Source organism: Geotrypetes seraphini, chromosome 1, assembly GCF_902459505.1.
Source record: "Geotrypetes seraphini chromosome 1, aGeoSer1.1, whole genome shotgun sequence".
NCBI lineage: Eukaryota > Metazoa > Chordata > Amphibia > Gymnophiona > Dermophiidae > Geotrypetes > Geotrypetes seraphini.
The window spans coordinates 316,650,387-316,667,962 of NC_047084.1; the positions used below are offsets into that span (position 1 = coordinate 316,650,387).

Genomic DNA, 17,576 nt, shown 5'->3' on the forward strand with positions numbered 1-17,576 from the left:
AGTGTCCGAAGATCTAAAGGCAAAAAAAACAGTGCGACAAGGCGGTGGCTGCTGCCAGAAAGATGATGGGCTGTATAAAGAGAGGCGTAACCAGTAGAACGAAGGTGTTGATGCCCCTGTACAGGTCATTGGTGAGGCCCCACTTGGAGTATTGTGTTCAGTTTTGGAGAAAGTATCTGGTGAAGGACACAAAAAGGCTTGAAGCGGTCCAGAGGAGGGCAATGAAAATGATAGGAGGTTTGCGACAAAAGACATATGAGGAGAGAATGGAAGCCTTGAATATGTATACCTTAGAGGAAAGTAGGGACAGGGGAGATATGATTCAGACGTTAAAATACTTGAAAGGTATTAACGTATAACAAAATCTTTTCCAGAGAAAGGAAAATGATAAAACCAGAGGACATAATTTGAGGTTGTGGGGTGGGAGACTCAAGAACAATGTAAGGAAATTCTTCTTTACGGAGAGGGTGGTGGATGCCTGGAATGCGCTCCCGAGAGAGGTGGTGGAGGGGAAAATGGTGACAAAGTAAAAAAAAGTGTGGGATGAACACAGAGGATCTATAATCAGAAAATAATAGTAAATATTGCAGAACTAAGGCCAGTACTGGGCAGACTTGCACGGTCTGTGTCTGTATATGGCCATATGGGGGAGGATGGGCTGGGGAGGGCTTCAATGGCTGGGAGGGTGTAGATGGACTGGAGTGAGCTTTGACGGAGACTTCAGTAGTTAGAACCTAAGTACATTACTGGGCAGAGCTTTAGATTCTTGCCCAGTAATAGCTAAGGGAAAAAAAAAAAAAAAACACCAACAAATTTTTTGATTGAATCTGGTTGGGCAGACTAGATGGATCATTTGGGTGTTTATCTGCCGTCATCAACTATGTTACTATGTACGTTACTATTTGCCACCTCAATGATTCCCAAACTGGGTTCCTGAAACACTCTTTAGTGGCTCATCAAGAAATTATAGAATCGGTTTGTATGACATTTATTGTGCATAAAAATTTTTATTGGGTTCCACCATAGTACAAAGTTTGAGAATCACTGCACTATCTCCCCTCCCTCACTACAATACATCCCAACCAAGAATGTCCATGGCCCACCAAAATCATTTACAAAACACACTCCTGCCCAGCCAATCCCTCCCCTGTCCAGTTGTTGAACTTTATTCCTACAACCCCTCCACTTTTCATTCTGTTGCTACCCTAAACTCACCAACCCTTAACTCTGCTCACTGACCTAGATGCACCTAGATGGTCAGAACAATTTATATATATGGAATTTAGAAGGGGATGTCCTAAATCAAATTGGTACATGATATCCATGACACCAAACTCTCCATGACCTATCAGCAATCCTGGGAGCCAGATGTATGAAGCATATTTCCCCGAGACCCAAACTGGGAAAAATTATTTTGCTTATCTGACTCTCTGTGCCTTGACACTGCTGTGACCTTAATGTCTACTGGGTCTCTCTCTCGCAGTTATATGTCACAGCAGTGGCTTTTGGAACAATGCTGAGTCCTGGAGCTAGTATCTAAAGGCTCTAGCACAATGTCCTTCTTATAGGAGCAATATTTTTAAAATGTCTTGACTAGAGCTCCACAAAATCAGAAGGATCATCTATCCTTTAACTATGCATATGTTTCTCTTTCCACTATTCATAGTCCCAGTGAAAAGAATGCAGCCATAGAGAAGAAACTGCAGTTATCAGGAAATATAATAGTACTGCATTCCATTATCTGCTGGCTGTTTCTTACAGCAAGCACAGTTCTGCTGCATAATGCTGACATCTGTCTTTATAAGCTGATGGTCTTCTAGACAAGCGTAGCTCACTGCAAGCCGTATAATAATTTTATGTTTTTCTGATCACTGTGTTACACCTTAGAGGGCACTGCTGTGAACTTCACTATATATCTCTGTTCACTGCTGTGAACTTCACTATATATCTCACCATAACCCCTTTATAATGTACGGTGAGCTCTCCGAAACTAACCCAAAATCTACTATACCCACCTATCTACCACCCCAATAGGTACGTCCCGTTATTGGACCGACTGTCCCGTTGTCCTGAGCCACGACTTCGGGATGCCGAAATGTCCCGTTTTCAGGGACAGCGTCCCAAAGCTGTACGCGGGGATAAGGGGACGGTCCCTCCAGCACCAAACCCTCGCAGTGTTCTCTGTACCCGGCTAATCCTGCTGCTGCCGCCGATGCTTCTTCCCGGGCTGGCTCCAGCATTCAAATTGAACCCACTCTGGGGCTCTAACGTGTGCATGCCAGCTTCCCTTCTCTTCCCTCCAAAACCGGAAGTTACGTCCCAGGGAGGAGGAGAAGAGAAGGGAAGCCGGCATGCTCATTTCGAGCCCCCGAGCAGGAGTTCGCTACAGGCAGCGACAGAGGGAAGTTAAGGGAGGCAGATCAGCGACGGAGAGAAGCATACAACTTGCTTTGGGCCTTCCTCACTGCCGAGTCTGACTCCTGACTACTTTCTGTTTCTGCGAAGGCAGGACCCGGCAGTGAGAAGGCCCGAAGCAAGGAAGAACAGCAAGTTATAAGCTTCCCTCCGTCGCTGACCTATGGAAGATAGGTCAGCGATGGAGGGAAGCTTGCGACTCTGTTGATGAAAGGAATGGGAAGAGAAATGCTGCTGCTGCACCCAAAGGTGGGGGTGAAGAGAAAAGCTGTTGTTGCTGCACCCAAGGGGGGAGGGGGAAGAGAATAGCTGCTGCACCCAAGGGGGGATGGGGGGAAGAGAAAAGCTGCTGCTGCACCCAAGGGAGGGAGAGGGGAAGAGAAAAGCTGCAGCTGCTGTACGCAAGGGAGGGAGGGGGAAGAGAAAAGCTTCTGCACCCAAGGGGGGATGGGGGGAAGAGAAAAGCTGCTGCACCCAAAGGGGGGAGGGGGGAAGAGAAAAGCTCCTGCAACCAATTGGGGAGGGGATGGAAGAGAAGTGCTGCTGCTGCTGCACACAATTGGGGAGAAGGAAGACCAGGGAAGGGAGAGGAGAGGAAAGAGATGGCAAGACCATGGGAGGGAGGGAAAGGGAAGGAGCTACCAGACCATGGAGGGGGGGAGAGTTGTCAGGATACATGCTGGGAGGGGGAGGAGACAGATGCCAGACCAGGAGGAAGGAAGGAGAAAAAGGAAGAAGAGATGCCAGATAATGGAGTGGGAGGGGAAGATGGAAGGAGAGGAGAGAAATGGGAAGGAGATAGAGATGCCAGACCATGAGGTGGAGTGGAAAGGAAGGAAGGAAAGGAGACGAGAGAGATGCCAGAGCATAGGGGAGGAAGTGGAGACAAAGGCTGGAAGGCAGTGAGGGGGACATAGGAAGGAGGCACCGAGGACACTAAGGATATAGGAAGGGGCACTAAGGACATAGGAATGAGGCACTGGGGACACTAAGGACATAGGAAGGAGGCACTGAGGACATAGGAAGGAAGGAAGGAAGGAAGGAGGGAGGGAATAGAAAGGACAATTGTTGGGCCTGAGTGCAGAAAGAAAGAAATGAAAGAAAGGATGCACAGTCAGAAGGAAATGCAACCAGAGACTCATGAAATCACCAGACAGCAAAGTTAGGAAAAATGATTTTATTTTCAATTTAGTGATCAAAATGTGTCAGTTTTAAGAATTTATATCTGCTGTCTATATTTTGCACTATATTTGTATATTTTTCTATAGTTACTGAGGTGGCATTGCATATTTTAAAGTCATCTGCCTTGCCATCTTTGAAAACCCCTAAATATAAATGATAATTAACATTTTCTCTGCGTATAGTGTGCTTTGTGGGTTTTTTAAAAATTTTATGGTTACCATTATGAATTAATAAGATATTATGTGTACATGAAAAATGAATGGAAGAAATTGGGGGCGGGACTGAATATTAATAGATGTCCCGTTTTGATGAAAAAAAAAAATGGTCACGTTACCAACAGCAATTATGGCTGTAGATATCACATACATAGCACCCCTCCCAGAAAATGGCAGGGTTCTTCAATGACAAGATTCATAAGATCCACCTTGAATTCTCAACCATGTTACTTTCCCAATCACCCCTTTCGGCTGTCCACTCTGTCAACCTCCCTTCAACAACCCCTACCACCCTTTCCTCATTTTCTGAAGCCACAAAACAGGAAACTATTCATTTTCTTTTCTCTGCCAAACCTACCACCTATTTCTCTGATCCGATTCCTACCCACCTACTCTGAGCCATCGCTCCCATCTGTCACATCCTCAACCTTTCACTCTCCACTGCTACAGTTCCTGATGTCTTCAAACATGCAGTAGTTACACCCCTACTCAAAAAACCCTCACTAGACCCCTCATCCCCCTCCAACTACCATTCCATCTCCCTCCTCCCCCTTCCTATCCAAACTACTTGAGTGTGCTGTTCACCACCATTGCCTAGACTGCCTTTCTTCTCATAATATTCTTGACCCACTTCAATCAGGCTTTCGCCCTCTCTATTTTACAGAAACTGCCCTTACAAATGTCTCCAATGACCTGTTCCTGGCCAAATCCAATGGCCTCTACTCTATCCTCATCCTTCTCAATCTGTCTGCTGCCTTTGACACTATTTAGCACCACCTCCTTCTTGACACGCTGTCCTTACTGGGATTCCAGGGTTCTGTTCTCTCCTGGTTTTCTTCCATTCTCTCCCATCGTACTTTCAGTGGATGTCACGGTGGATCTTCTTCCGCTGCCATCCCACTGTCTATTGGTGTACCTCAAGGCTGCGTCCTGGGTCTTCTCCTCTTTTCTGTATATACCAAGTACACTGATCTCCTCCCATGGTTTTCAATATCACCTCTATGCCGATGACTCCCAGATTTACCTCTCCACACCTGATATCTCTACAGGAACTCAGGCCCGAATCTCAGCCTGCCTGTCCAACATTACTGCTTGGATCTCTCACTACCATCTCAAACTGAATATGGCTAAAACTGAACTCCTTATCTTTCCACCTAAACTCACTTCACCCCTCTCACTGTTCTATTTCTGTGGATAACACTCTCCTTCTCCCTGTCTCTCTCCTTCTCTCCAGGTGAGGCTGGACTCATTTAGAGCACTGGTCTTTGACCTAAGGGCCACCGTGTGAACGGACTGCTGGGCATGATGGACCACTGGTATGACCTAGCAGTGGCAATTCTTATGTTCTCTGCTCAGATCCAACAAACTGCCAAAACCTGTCGCTTCCTTCTCTATAATATTACTAAAATCCAACCTCTTCTGTCTGAACACACTACCAAAACCCTTATCCAAGCTCTCATCACCTCACACTTAGACTACTGCACCATACTTCTCTCAAGCCTCCCGCACATCTGTCTCTCACCCTTTCAATCCATTCAAAATACTGCTGCAAGACTCATATTGCATGAGAGCTGCTATTCTCACATTACCCCTCTCCTCAAGTCACTTAATTGGCTCCCCATCCATTTTTGAAATACAGTTTAAACTCCCCTTACTGACTTACAAGTGCATTCACTCTGTAGCCCCAACCCCAATATCTCTCTTCACTTATCTCATATTTTGAGCCTTCCTCAGGATCACCTACAGGAGGAAGTGCATGAGACACTTATAACAGATTACACATTTGGATCTCAGCTCAAAGTGCCTTTAAGTATCATGCAGTGCTTCGTGAGGCAGTGGAAAAAGGTAGATTATGTCCCTCCTTGTACTCAACAGGATACACTCCCACCCACCTGCTGCCTACCCTTAAAGTCAGTCTTTGGCCCTGCAGGCTAGAGGAAGCTGTATAGAAAGCCTACCTGTGGCCTGCACTGGGCCTTTCCCTCTGACCCAGCTCACCCCTTCTGAAATAGGAAATAACATCAGAAGGGACAAGCAGGGTCAGAGGGAAAAGCCCGGTGCAGGGTGCAGGCAGACTTTATATACAGCTGCCACTGGCCTGTGGGGCCAGAGACTGACTTTAAGGGTGAGCAGTGGGCAGGTGGTGGAGAGCAGCCATATTGGGTCAGGCAGAGGGAGGTGATGCCGGATCAGGTGGGCAGGGAGGTTCTGTGGTCATGAGGTTAACTTGTGCATGAGGACATAATTTAGTCCCTATTTAGTTTGAAATGTGGAGGGGCAAGTATCAGAAAATAAGGTGTTATGGGAACTCCAATATAAATTTTTGATGAGCCTTTATGTCCCCACTTGGCATTTAAAGTGCCCCTTTAGAATCAAAATCATTGTCCTACGTGTAAAGTAGAGAGAGGAAAATTAGGATATATTTTTTAAATTGTCCTTTAGCAGTGGCGTGTGGTGACATTTATAGCAGGGGATTCAGTAGATGAGCTAAACCAGGGGTGACCAACCTCGGCCCTCACCAAGTCAGGTTTTCAGGATTTCCACAATAAATAGGTATGAGATCTATTTGCATACAATGAAGACAGTACATGCAAACAATCTAATGCATGTTCATTGAAGAAATCCTGAAAAACCAACTAGATTGAGGATCTCGAGGACTAAGGCTGGACACTCCTGTGCTAAACATTAGCACAATATGTACCCTTAACCAAGGTTAACGTGCTCACTATTTATGCCGAATGATGTCACAGAAAGAGACCAAGACATTACCTGTAATATTTGTTACTTTTCTTTTTGACTTCTCTATTGAATCTCTCTATTGAATGACGCCAAAGTGATTTCTGCACTGCGATTGTGTTTGAATAATCATTTTCTCAGACCACTTTGCATTTAGTACGAGGGCCATTTAGAATTGTTTGCATATATTAACAACCTAAGTAGGAACATTGTCGGGAATATGTCTAGACTTGTCTGTAACCCTGCCTATTAGTGCCAAGCTTTTCAGCGCACCAGATGTAATTTCATAGAGGTATCTATCATCAATCCCTCCAACTGTGAGGTGCAATTGGTGATTCATTTTTTAAATACAAAGAACATTCGCCCAGCTGAAATTCATCGACAGCTAATTGAAGCAATGGTGCCCATCCCCTGCCCTTGTCTCCACCCCACCCCCGCTCCTTCCCCATTCTCACCTGCTGCTCATGACCCCCCCTTCCCCCGTACTTCTAGTTGAAGTTGTTGCTTGCAGCGGTCAACAAGATGCTCCTCGTGACTCCGTCGGCTCTTCCTCTGACGTACTTCCTATGTGCGGCACCCAGAAGTGACGTCAGCAGGAGAGCTGATGGGGTCATTTAGAGCACGTTGTTGACTGTCGGGAAGGGAGGGGGCGTGCACATGGAGGGGAGAAATGGGAAGAGGCGGGGTGTGGAGAGGAGGAGGGGTGCTGGCACCCCCATCAACATGGCGCCCAGGGCGGACCGCGCCCCTCTCCCCCTTACTACACCACTGAATTGAACTGTACGGTGAAGGTGTAATGAATGAGGCAAATGTACGGAAATAGTGTCGGTTGTTTAACGAAGGGAGAACAAACGTGCACAGTGATGCAAGATTCGGACGCCCATCTGTCATCACTGAAGAATGGAAACTGCAATGGAGTTTTGGGACCAGAAAGGCATTCTCCTGACCAATTTTCTGCCTCAAGGAGAATCCATAAATGCACAAAAATACTGTGAGACCTTAAGAAAGTTACAGAGAGCTATACAGAACCAACTGCAAGGTCTGCTCACTAAGGGAGTGCGTCTGTTGCATGATAATGCGCATCCTCATGTTGCTTGAAACACAGCAGAAGTGTTGCAGAAGTTTGGGTGCTTCAACGTGCACGTTTGTTCTCCCTTCGTTAAACAACCAACACCATTTCTGTGCATTTGCCTCATTCATTACACCTTCACCGTACACTTCAATTAGCTGTTGATTAATTTCAGCTGGGCGAATGTTCTTTCCATTTAAAAAAAAAAACGAATCACCGTTTGCACCTCACAATTGGAGGGATTAACGACAGTCGTGGTTAATGAAATACCTCTGCAAAATTACATCTGATGCACTGAAAAGCTTGGCACTAATAGGGAGGGTTACAGACAAGTTTAAACATGCTCCCGACAATGTTCGAGTCCAAAGCGCCTACATAGGTTGTTAATATATGCAAAAGATTGTTACTTTAAAAATAGCCCTCCCTTGATGAAGGCAATATTAGTTGCCGAAACTACATTGGGATCAATAAAGGAACCCCTGGGCCCGAGCTCACATGTGCACATTACAGGAGTCCCTCCTCTCTCAGTGGTCTCCGCAGCATCATCCCCTTCAGATGCCGCTCCCCTGGGCGGAGCCAGCTCGCAGCAGCTTGAGCTGGTGGCTTCAGGGGGAGGCTCTCTGCCAGGGCAGGCTTCTTCAGAATGGATGACTCTTATGATGGATGTCAGACTGTCAGGTTCAGGTGCTCACCGCGAGGACTGTTATATTCAGGGGCAGTGGACTCCCTGTCAGAAACGTTGGTTGATCAATCGTCTGGAGCTCAGGGCAATTCGGCTGGTGTTGCTCGCTCTCCAGCCACTTCTGGAGTGAAACGCAGTGCAGGTCTTCTCCGACAATGCCATGGCAGTCAAGGGGGGCACGAGAAGCGTGCCTTGGGCCAGGAGGCTCGCATGCTGTTTTGCTGGGAGGAAGCTCATCTTCTATCTCTCTTGGCAGCCCATGTGGCCAGAGTCTATAACGTTCAGGCAGACTTCTCAGCCGACATAGTGGCCATAGCGGTTAGAATTACAGCTCATGACCCTGACCACATAGTTGCTAGCTTCATCCTTACTCCGCTCTTCAAACGTCCCTCTCTGGCCTACTTCAAAAATGGCCAGTCAAACCCGATACTCAGCAGCATTTCCCCTTTTAAGTACTACTGAATATTGGCAGCTGTCCAGCTGAGCCCAATTTAAAATGGGCAGGAGCCTGTCCTGCCCGCTTAAATTGCTTTGAAAATAAACTATCTTTTTGTTAAAAAATTTTGAATTAATGAATGGATAACTTTTCACTGAACATCCTGTTGCCCAGCCAAGTTATCTGGACCCTTCTATAGCCAACGTTGCAGTTAATTTTACTGTCTTCCATTCTTATGCAAAGGGATATATGTGCATTCATATTCTCCCTCACACACACTACTGTAGTCACGTCTTTGAATTTACTTTCAGCAGCTTTCTCCTCTTAGTTTTTCACAGTTCTTGACTAACAGCTTCCTTTTTTTAAAAAAAAAACTTTCTTTAGTTATCCTAGTCCCTGCTTGAATACAGTAATGAGTAAAGGTAGGATTATGCCTTTCAAAACATATACACTTCTCTTACCAACCCACCCCCACCCCCTTTGAGCATCGGAGCGAAAACTGCTGCGGCAGGTGATAAAAAAGCCTTAACATGGCTTCGTAAAAAGGGGGGGGGGGGAGGGGGTAGTTTGTTACAGTTGGTGAAGATTCAGCAGGTTCCATTTAAACTTTCAGCAAGTTAACCATGATATCCACTTTTACATAACCTGGGCAAAAATATCATATCAGTAAATAAATGTGTACACTGAGCCCCCCCAAAAAGAATGTGATCTACTTGTAACTTTATCATCTGTAAATGGAAAAGATGCTTCACATAGGATTGTAAAACTAATATTTCTGAATAGATGCCCAAAGAACAAAGGGGATGGGGCAGCTTGAGAACTGTGCAGGCAGATTTAAAAAAATGTAATTGTTAATTCTTTCCCAAATACCCCAGTGTTTTAAGTGATTGCATGAAGTGAGCGTAGTGATCCAGGCTTTTTCATCGTACCTACTGTTGGTAGAGTTGCCCCTTTGACATGTATCTCTCAAGCTATTTCTCACTTTCATGTAATAAATTGTTGCAGCTTATCTGGTGCTGACAGCAGGTCTGGATTAAATTAGCTCCATAGCTTTTAACAAAATATTTATAATACAGTGTCTTTTTTTAGAGGCTAACTTATTGCCATAGCTTGGGGCTGTGTTTTTTTTTTCCCTGACAGCTCATGTTCTACATGGTTTTAACCACATCATTAATAATGAAGTGTATTTTGATAATTTTGTTATTGACTATTTAACATATTACATTTTCTGACCAATCAACTAACATCTCTTTCCCAAAAATACTTATGTTTTGAATGCAAAAAATGTTACTTTTTTTTTTTTAACCTAAAACTTGATCATTGTTTCATGGGGCTGGTAAGAGGATTTACACATTTCTTGGCATTCAGTAGACTGCTCTGATCTCATGAGATTCATTACAAGGCCCACCCTGAGAGCTCTGCCACAAAGGGAATGTGAGGGATTTTCTGTATATGGATTAGTGGTTAGCTAGGCAAGGCAGTACCTATAAATTCCAAGTGTTGGGGACTCAGGATGATTTTTCTCCTTTTTTAAAATTTTAATTGGATTAGTTCAACTGCATAAATTTGAGTTGTATTTGGGGGACTAATTTGTACTAAAAAGAATGAATCACCTTGTCTTTTATGTTAAGAAAATACATGCTTGTCTGTGATGTGAGGACTTGGGATTTGCACAGGCAGTTAACTTCTTTGAAGGTATTTTAATCCTTAATAATTCTGTATACCAGTCTCTCAGGAGAGGTATTCGTATAATCTCCATACATCTAAACATGAAACACACAAAAGTACAGCCCTGTTTTTAATTCCACTGTACATCCATTTTGTAAAAAAATTTTCTTCATATGTTTGAAGTCATTGCTAATACAGATGACAGTAGTATTATCCACACAGAAAAGCCATGCACATTGTAGCAAATAGGCATCTGAAGGCATAGGAACCAACTTTTCAAAATGATTAGGGATACTCAACTCGGCACAAATCACCAAGTCTATATAAAGGAAATTAAAGCATGGTAAGGCCGTCTTTAAATGAAAAGCACAGCAGATGGTGCCACACAGGGAGGACTTGTGGCTTAAAGAAATGCTATGGTAACACTGCAAGTCCCCATCAGCTCCTTCCTCAAACACAACTCATTGCCACAGTTTGACACCCTACTCCCAGTCCATCTATACCACACTCATACTTTGCCTTCTGTCCACCATGGTCCAGATACAACCCATAAGAACAGAAGAATAGCCATACTGGGTCAGACCAATGGTCCATCTAGCCCAGTACCCCGTTTCCACAGTGGCCAATCCAGGTCACAACTATCTGGCAGAAACCCAGCTAGAAGCAACATTCCATGCTTTGATCTCAATAGCAGACTATGGACTTTTCTTCCAGGAACTGTCCAAACCTTTTTTAAATCCAGCTATAGGGCTTACCTATTCATTGAATGAAAAAATATTTCCTTCTATTTGTTTTAAAGGTATTCCCATGTAACTTCATCAAGTGTCCCCTAGTCTTTGTACTTTTTGAGAGTAAAAAAAAAATATTGATTCACTATTATCCATTCTACACCATTCAGGATTTTGTAGCCCTAAGTTTCCAAGATTATTTGAGATTTGATGGATCGCTTAACCAAACTTCAAAGCGATGTAGATAACTAAAATCCATACAACTTTCAGGGGGACAAAACATGCCACATATAACCACAGACAAGACTTACGCATAGTGAGGAAAGAGGGAAAGAAATACAATATTTTAAAGAAAATAAGACAAAATGGGAATGGACAAAGGGAGGTCAACATTAAAAGATAGAAAGTCGCAGGGCAGATCCTAAGGAATAATTCAAGACAAGAGTACTAGCAGTTGAAGGCATCCCTAACCCTCAATCATATCTCCCCTCAGTCGTCTTTTCCAAGCTGAAGAGCAATAACTTCTTTAGCTTTTCCTCATATGAAAGGAGTTCCATCCCTTTTAACATTTTGGTTGCTCTTTTTTGAACATAAGAACTTAATAATTGCCATACTGGCACAGACCAAAGGTCCATCAAGCCCAGTATCCTGTTTTCAATAGTAGTCAACCCAGGTCCCAAGTACCTAGCAAGATCCCAAGTAGTAAAACAGATTTGATGTTGTTTATCCTAGGAATAAGCAATGGATTTCCCCAAGTCATTTCAATAACGACCTTTGGACTTCTCTTTTAGGAAAGTAGCCAAATCTTTTTTTAAACCTGCTAAGCTAACCCATTTCACCATTCTCCACAATAAATTCCAGAGTTTAATTACATGTGTGAAGAAATATTTCTTCAGGTTGTTTTAAATCTAATACTTAGTAGTTTCATCGCTTGCTCCCTAGTCCTAGTATTTTTGGAAAGCGTAACAAGCAAATCAAGTCTACCCTTTCCACTCCGCTCAGTATTTTATGGTATAGACTTTTATCATATCAACCTTTTCTAATTCTACTATATATTTTTTGAGATATGGTAACCAGAATTGAACCCAGTATTCAAGGTGAGATCACACCATAGAGTGAAACAGAGGCATTATAATATTCTTGGTCTTATTTATCATCCCTTCCCTAATAATTCCTGGCATCCTGTTTTGGTCGTTACCGCACACCGAATGAAAGATTTCAGTGCATTCTATACTGTGATACCTAGATCTTTTTTCTTGGATGTTGACCCCTAAGGTGGAAAGAGCATCTGGTCACTATGATGTGGATTATTCTTTCCAATATGCATCTGCCATTTGGATGCACAGTCTTCCTGCAATTTTTCACAGTTCACATGTTTTATAACAACGTTGAATAATTTCATGTCATCTGCAAATTTAATCATCTCACTTGTCGCTCTAATTTCCAGATCATTTATAATATGTTAAATAGTACCGATTCCAATACAGATTCCTGTGGCATGCCACAGGAATCAAGTCTAGAAGTGCCCCAATGAAGGTAATATTCTATGTGATCAGGAGGCTGGGCTTGTTAAAGTTTGAGAAACCCCAAAGACTGAAGTAGGTCTAAAAGGCTTGCAGTCCAGAATGGGTCAGAGGACCTGTTAGACTTACTTACAAGTCAAAAAATGGCCCTAAAATGTGTGTGTGTGTGGGGGGGGGGGGGTTTCCTCAGCTTATATTTGGGTCAACGTCCACCCACCCACCCCCTCCCGGACTTGTTGCAGACTTCTGCAGGGTCTAGTGGTCCAGCGGTGGGCTGAAACAGGAGGGATCCCTCCCGTCTCCTGACCTGGTTGACTCTACAAACTTTCACCTCCCTTCTCCCCGCATACCTGTCAAATCCCTGGTGGTCTAGAAGTGGGCTGGGACAGGAGGGATCTCTCCCCTCTCCTGTCCCAGCCGACTGACAACTTTTACCTTCCTCCCACCTCTCCCACATACATTTCGAATCCCTGGTGGTCCAGCGGTGAACCAGGGCAGGAGCGAGCTGCTAGCTGAATGGCTGCCATGAGTTCCCATTCTGCTAGCGGCTCTGTGCAGGGCAGGAGCACAAGAAACTTGCTCCTGTCCTGGTTCTCTGCTGGACCACTAGGGATTCAAAATGTACGTGGGGGAGGTGGGAGGAAGGTAAAAGTTGTCAGAATCGGCAACAGCTTTGGCATAATGCCCCCCCCCCTTTAATTGACTAAAGCACAACATCCCTTTTACGCTCTCCTTTTACTAAACATTCCCTCATTATCTGCTCAGCATCATTATCCCTCCACTCTTCTCTTTCCCTGGCCCACATGATGTTGAAGGATATGGGGAAGTCATACCACTATAGTACCCCCTCATTTATTGGGCCCTGCACAGCCGCAAAGGTCACAGACCCCAACAACTAGCCTGTAGCTAAGCTGGGAGTGAGAATGGAAGGCCAGGGCTTAGTAACTGAGTCAAGATTAAAATGCTGCTCACTCTGGCAAATTTTTCAAGATGTATGCAGGGGGAGCAGAGAGGAGAGGCACTAGCAGGGGAGGGGGGAGGAGAAGCACTGGCGGGGGGAAGGAGATGCATGATCCATCGAAGTTCATTGCAGCCGTTGTGGAAAGGATGATTCATCACAGCCTTGATGAAATTCCCCGCGATAAATAAGTCACAATAAATCATCCCATTACTCTCACAGCCTATTTCTACTCCTCCCCCACAGCTCCACTATTAGTCCCTGACCCTATCAGCCAGCCTTTAATTTAGTGGTCTCAAACTCAAACCCTTTGCAGGGCCACATTTTGGATTTGTAGGTACTTGGAGGGCCTCAGAAAAAAATAGTTAATGTCTTAGTAAAGAAATGACAATTTTGCATGAGGTAAAACTCTTTATAGTTTATAAATCTTTCCTTTTGGCCAAGTCTTAATAATAATATTGTAATTTACAGCTAAAGAGACATATGATCAAGAAACTGTTATATTTTACTTTTGTGATTATGATAAACATATCAAGGGCCTCAAAATAGTACCTGGCGGGCCGCATGTTGCCCCTGGGCCACGAGTTTGAGACCACTGCTCTAATCCCTTTATAGCTCCTTTCTGCCTCTTCCAGCATTTCAGGGCAGCATTATCTCCCCTAACAAGTGACCCTATTTGTGAGAAATGAAAATATTAATATATTTCTAATGGTGTTAATTGTTGCAAAATGATATAAAGGTGCGAACATATAAGTTGGGGAAAGGTAACATAACACTTACATATCCATCTACCGGTAATCGGTTTTGGTAAAATAAAAGCAAAAAAAAATGCAGACAAAAGACACTAATAAAGGTAATAACTCAAATTCCAGCAGAAGGCATTTGATTAACACTGAGTGCACATAACAGTAAGAAGTATTGCTGAATCAGAAGAAGGGGGGCATTCCTGGGACAATACTGAATACTGTATGAACACAAGAGAACATTAAATCAGAGGTGTCCATTAAATTAGAGGTGTCAGCATAATTAACCATAAGGGCTATTGTTCAAAAAGCTGATCTGAGCATGTCATGTGAAAGGCGAGGGGAGGAGTAAGTGTCCAAATATGGGCAACCGTAAATATGGTCTAAGGCAGTGTACCGCAAACTGTGTGCCTCCTGAGATTTCTGGTGTGCCGCAACACACTGGCGAGGAGGAGAGTCGTCCACGCTGGCTGCCTACCTACAGGACGTGCCTACAGGACATATTTCATCTTCCTGTTGGAATCAGATAAGTGCTGATGTTATACACATAATTTGTGGTGTTGGATAAAGCACAAGTTAATCAAATCTAGGGACAGAAAAGTGATATGATAGTCCCGAATATGCCCTCCAAGCGGCTCTGTTGCAGGAGACATGGACACTTTGCACTTTTCACAATAATGAAATATCACACATTTTTCTAAAAATTAGTGTGTTTGATTATTTAATAGCTCATTGAGAGTAAGCTTTGTCTATAGTAATAGATTGTTTTCCAGACGTACAGGGAAAAGTATTGGGTATGCTCTTGCCTGTCTGAAGGGTAACATAGTAACATAGTAGATGAAGGCAGATAAAGACCCGAATGGTCCATCCAGTCTGCCCAACCTGATTCAATTTAAATTTTTTAATTTTTTCTTCTTAGCTATTTCTGGGCAAGAATCCAAAGCTTTACTCGGTACTGTGCTTGGGTTCCAACTGCTGAAATCTCTGTTAAGACTTACTCCAGCCCATCTACACCCTTCCAGCCATTGAAGCCCTCCCCAGCCCATCCTCCACCAAACGGCCATATGTAGACACAGGCCCAGTACTGGCCTTAGTTCAATCTTTAATATTATTTTCGGATTCTAAATCATCTGTGTTCATCCCACGCTTCTTTGAACTCAGTCACAGTTTTACTCTCCACCACCTCTCTCGGGAGCGCATTCCAGGCATCCACTACCCTCTCCGTAAAGTAGAATTTCCTAACATTGCCCCTGAATCTACCACCCCTCAACCTCAAATTATGTCCTCTGGTTTTACCATTTTCCTTTCTATGGAAAAGATTTTGTTCTACGTTAATACCCTTCAAGTATTTGAACGTCTGAATCGTATCTCCCCTGTCTCTCCTTTCCTCTAGGGTATACATATTCAGGGCTTCTAGTCTCTCCTGAATATGTATACCCTAGAGCCTAGAGGAAAGGTAGTTTTATAATAAGGTTTCCAAGCTCACAATGCCAAATACACGCCTATTATTGAGGTAATTTTATAAAGTCACGTGGAATGGGAATTTTAGAAAGGACATTCAACTCAGAACCAGGGCTTCAAGGTTGTGGTGTCGGACGTCCGGTGACGTCACGACCCAAGATGGAGGGTTAGAGATTTTGCTCTGACTCTCCCTCCTCTATAGCGTCCCATTCCCGGAGCGAGCTGCTAAAACCCGACCTCGCGCAGCGGCGAAAGTGCGGGGGAAGCTGAGCGCACCTCTACGATGCCGGTAAAAAAACGAGTGGAGCCCGGCAGGGCGTCGGACCGCGGCGGCGAGCAGGGGGGCCACCGCCATGTGCGAGGGACTTCGGGCCTGTCAGCGCGCGAGTCGGCGCAAGAGTCGGGGGAAAGCGTGTCGGAGGATGAGTCTGAACGTGGCGCTTCCCCGAGGCTCAGACGTGCAGGATCGGCGGCGGTGGCTGTAGCTGTAACTAAGGCTGATTTGAAACTGTGGGCTGCTGAAATTAAGGAGGAGGTGGCGGCGGTGAAAGGAAAAATTAAAGAAGCTGTGAAAGAGATCAGGCAGGACTTTGCAGACCTGCTCAGTAGAGTGGATGAAACTGAACGTCGGATGGGGGAACAAGAAGAGACGGTTCAAGGACTCACCACGCAGGTGAAGGCAGTGCAGAAAGATCTTTTGGACTGCTGTGCTCAAGTGGAAGATTTGGAGAACAGGTCCAGACGGAACAATGTCCGGATCCGGGGAGTTCCAGATACTGCTGAATATGGAGATGCTGTGGCTGTGGTACAGGATCTTGGCCGGTTCCTACTGGCGGATGACGGGGCCTCTGAGCCCACCGGTGGGGGCCTGAGAGTGGATAGGGCGCACCGAACCCTCGGTCCAAAAACTGGGGATTACCCGAGAGATATCATAGCCTGCATCCACCATTTCCCTGATAAGGATCGATTGGTGAAGAAAGCTAGAGAAATGGGTGTTATTCCCTGGAAGAATCTGAGAGTGGAAATATTTCAGGATCTGTCGAGCATCACTTTGCAGAAGCGGAGAGAGTTTCGTCCGTTGTTGGAGGTGTTGAAGCAACACAGCCTGCGCTACCGCTGGCTGTTTCCTTTTGGCCTATTGGTCACTATTAATGGTGTGCATAAGCGAGTGTCAACAGTGGCGGAGCTGCAGGCACTGCTCCTGAAGGAGGGCCTGGTGAAGATGGGCGACTCCGTGCTGAGTAACGTACCTGCGCAGAAGTTGGAGAGGTATCAGTGGAAGGCGGTGCCCCAGAGAAGGAGAGGACGACAGCGTGGTCGACAGGAGGGGGAGGTGGCTGAGCAGAATGCAGCCGCAGTTCCTGACACCTGACTGGTGAACTGAGGGGGCTAATTCTCATGGCTCCAGTGATATGGACCTTGATCATGACCCAATGGGGACTGTGAGCATGTTCTTGGGACTGTATGAATCGGAGTTGGGGAGGTGATTGGTGGGAGGATCTGGGGTGTGAGGGGTTTGGATGTGGGGACGGGATGGATTAATAAGGTGACATGAGGGGGGGTGTTGTCACTTGAAGTCTTGGAGGTAGTGGGGAGAGTGGGTGCGAGGGTGGGGTGGGGAGGGGGGAGGGGAAGATTGGGGAGGGGGGGAAGGGGGGAGAGCTGGGGGGAAGGGGAGGGGGGGGGCATGGGGTCTGGAAGGGGAAGGTGGGGGGAACAGGAGGGAGGTGGGTGTGTGTTCCTAATCGAAAATGGGGGGG

The 17,576-nt window shown here is 45.1% G+C and overlaps 1 protein-coding gene across 3 annotated transcripts in view; it reads right to left on the bottom strand.

The window, feature by feature from the left end:
• The window catches only part of GSTCD (glutathione S-transferase C-terminal domain containing), a 186,073-nt gene that overhangs the window by 75,724 nt on the left and 92,773 nt on the right, over window positions 1–17,576 (bottom strand). For 2 of the 3 annotated variants that reach the window (XM_033956704.1, XM_033956688.1), the window contains one exon: window positions 14,165–14,284. The exons of the other annotated variant lie outside the window; for it this stretch is intronic. In XM_033956704.1, the coding sequence (XP_033812595.1) occupies window positions 14,165–14,284 (120 nt within the window). The remainder of the gene's footprint in view (window positions 1–14,164; window positions 14,285–17,576) is intronic. 3 annotated transcript variants of the gene reach the window in all.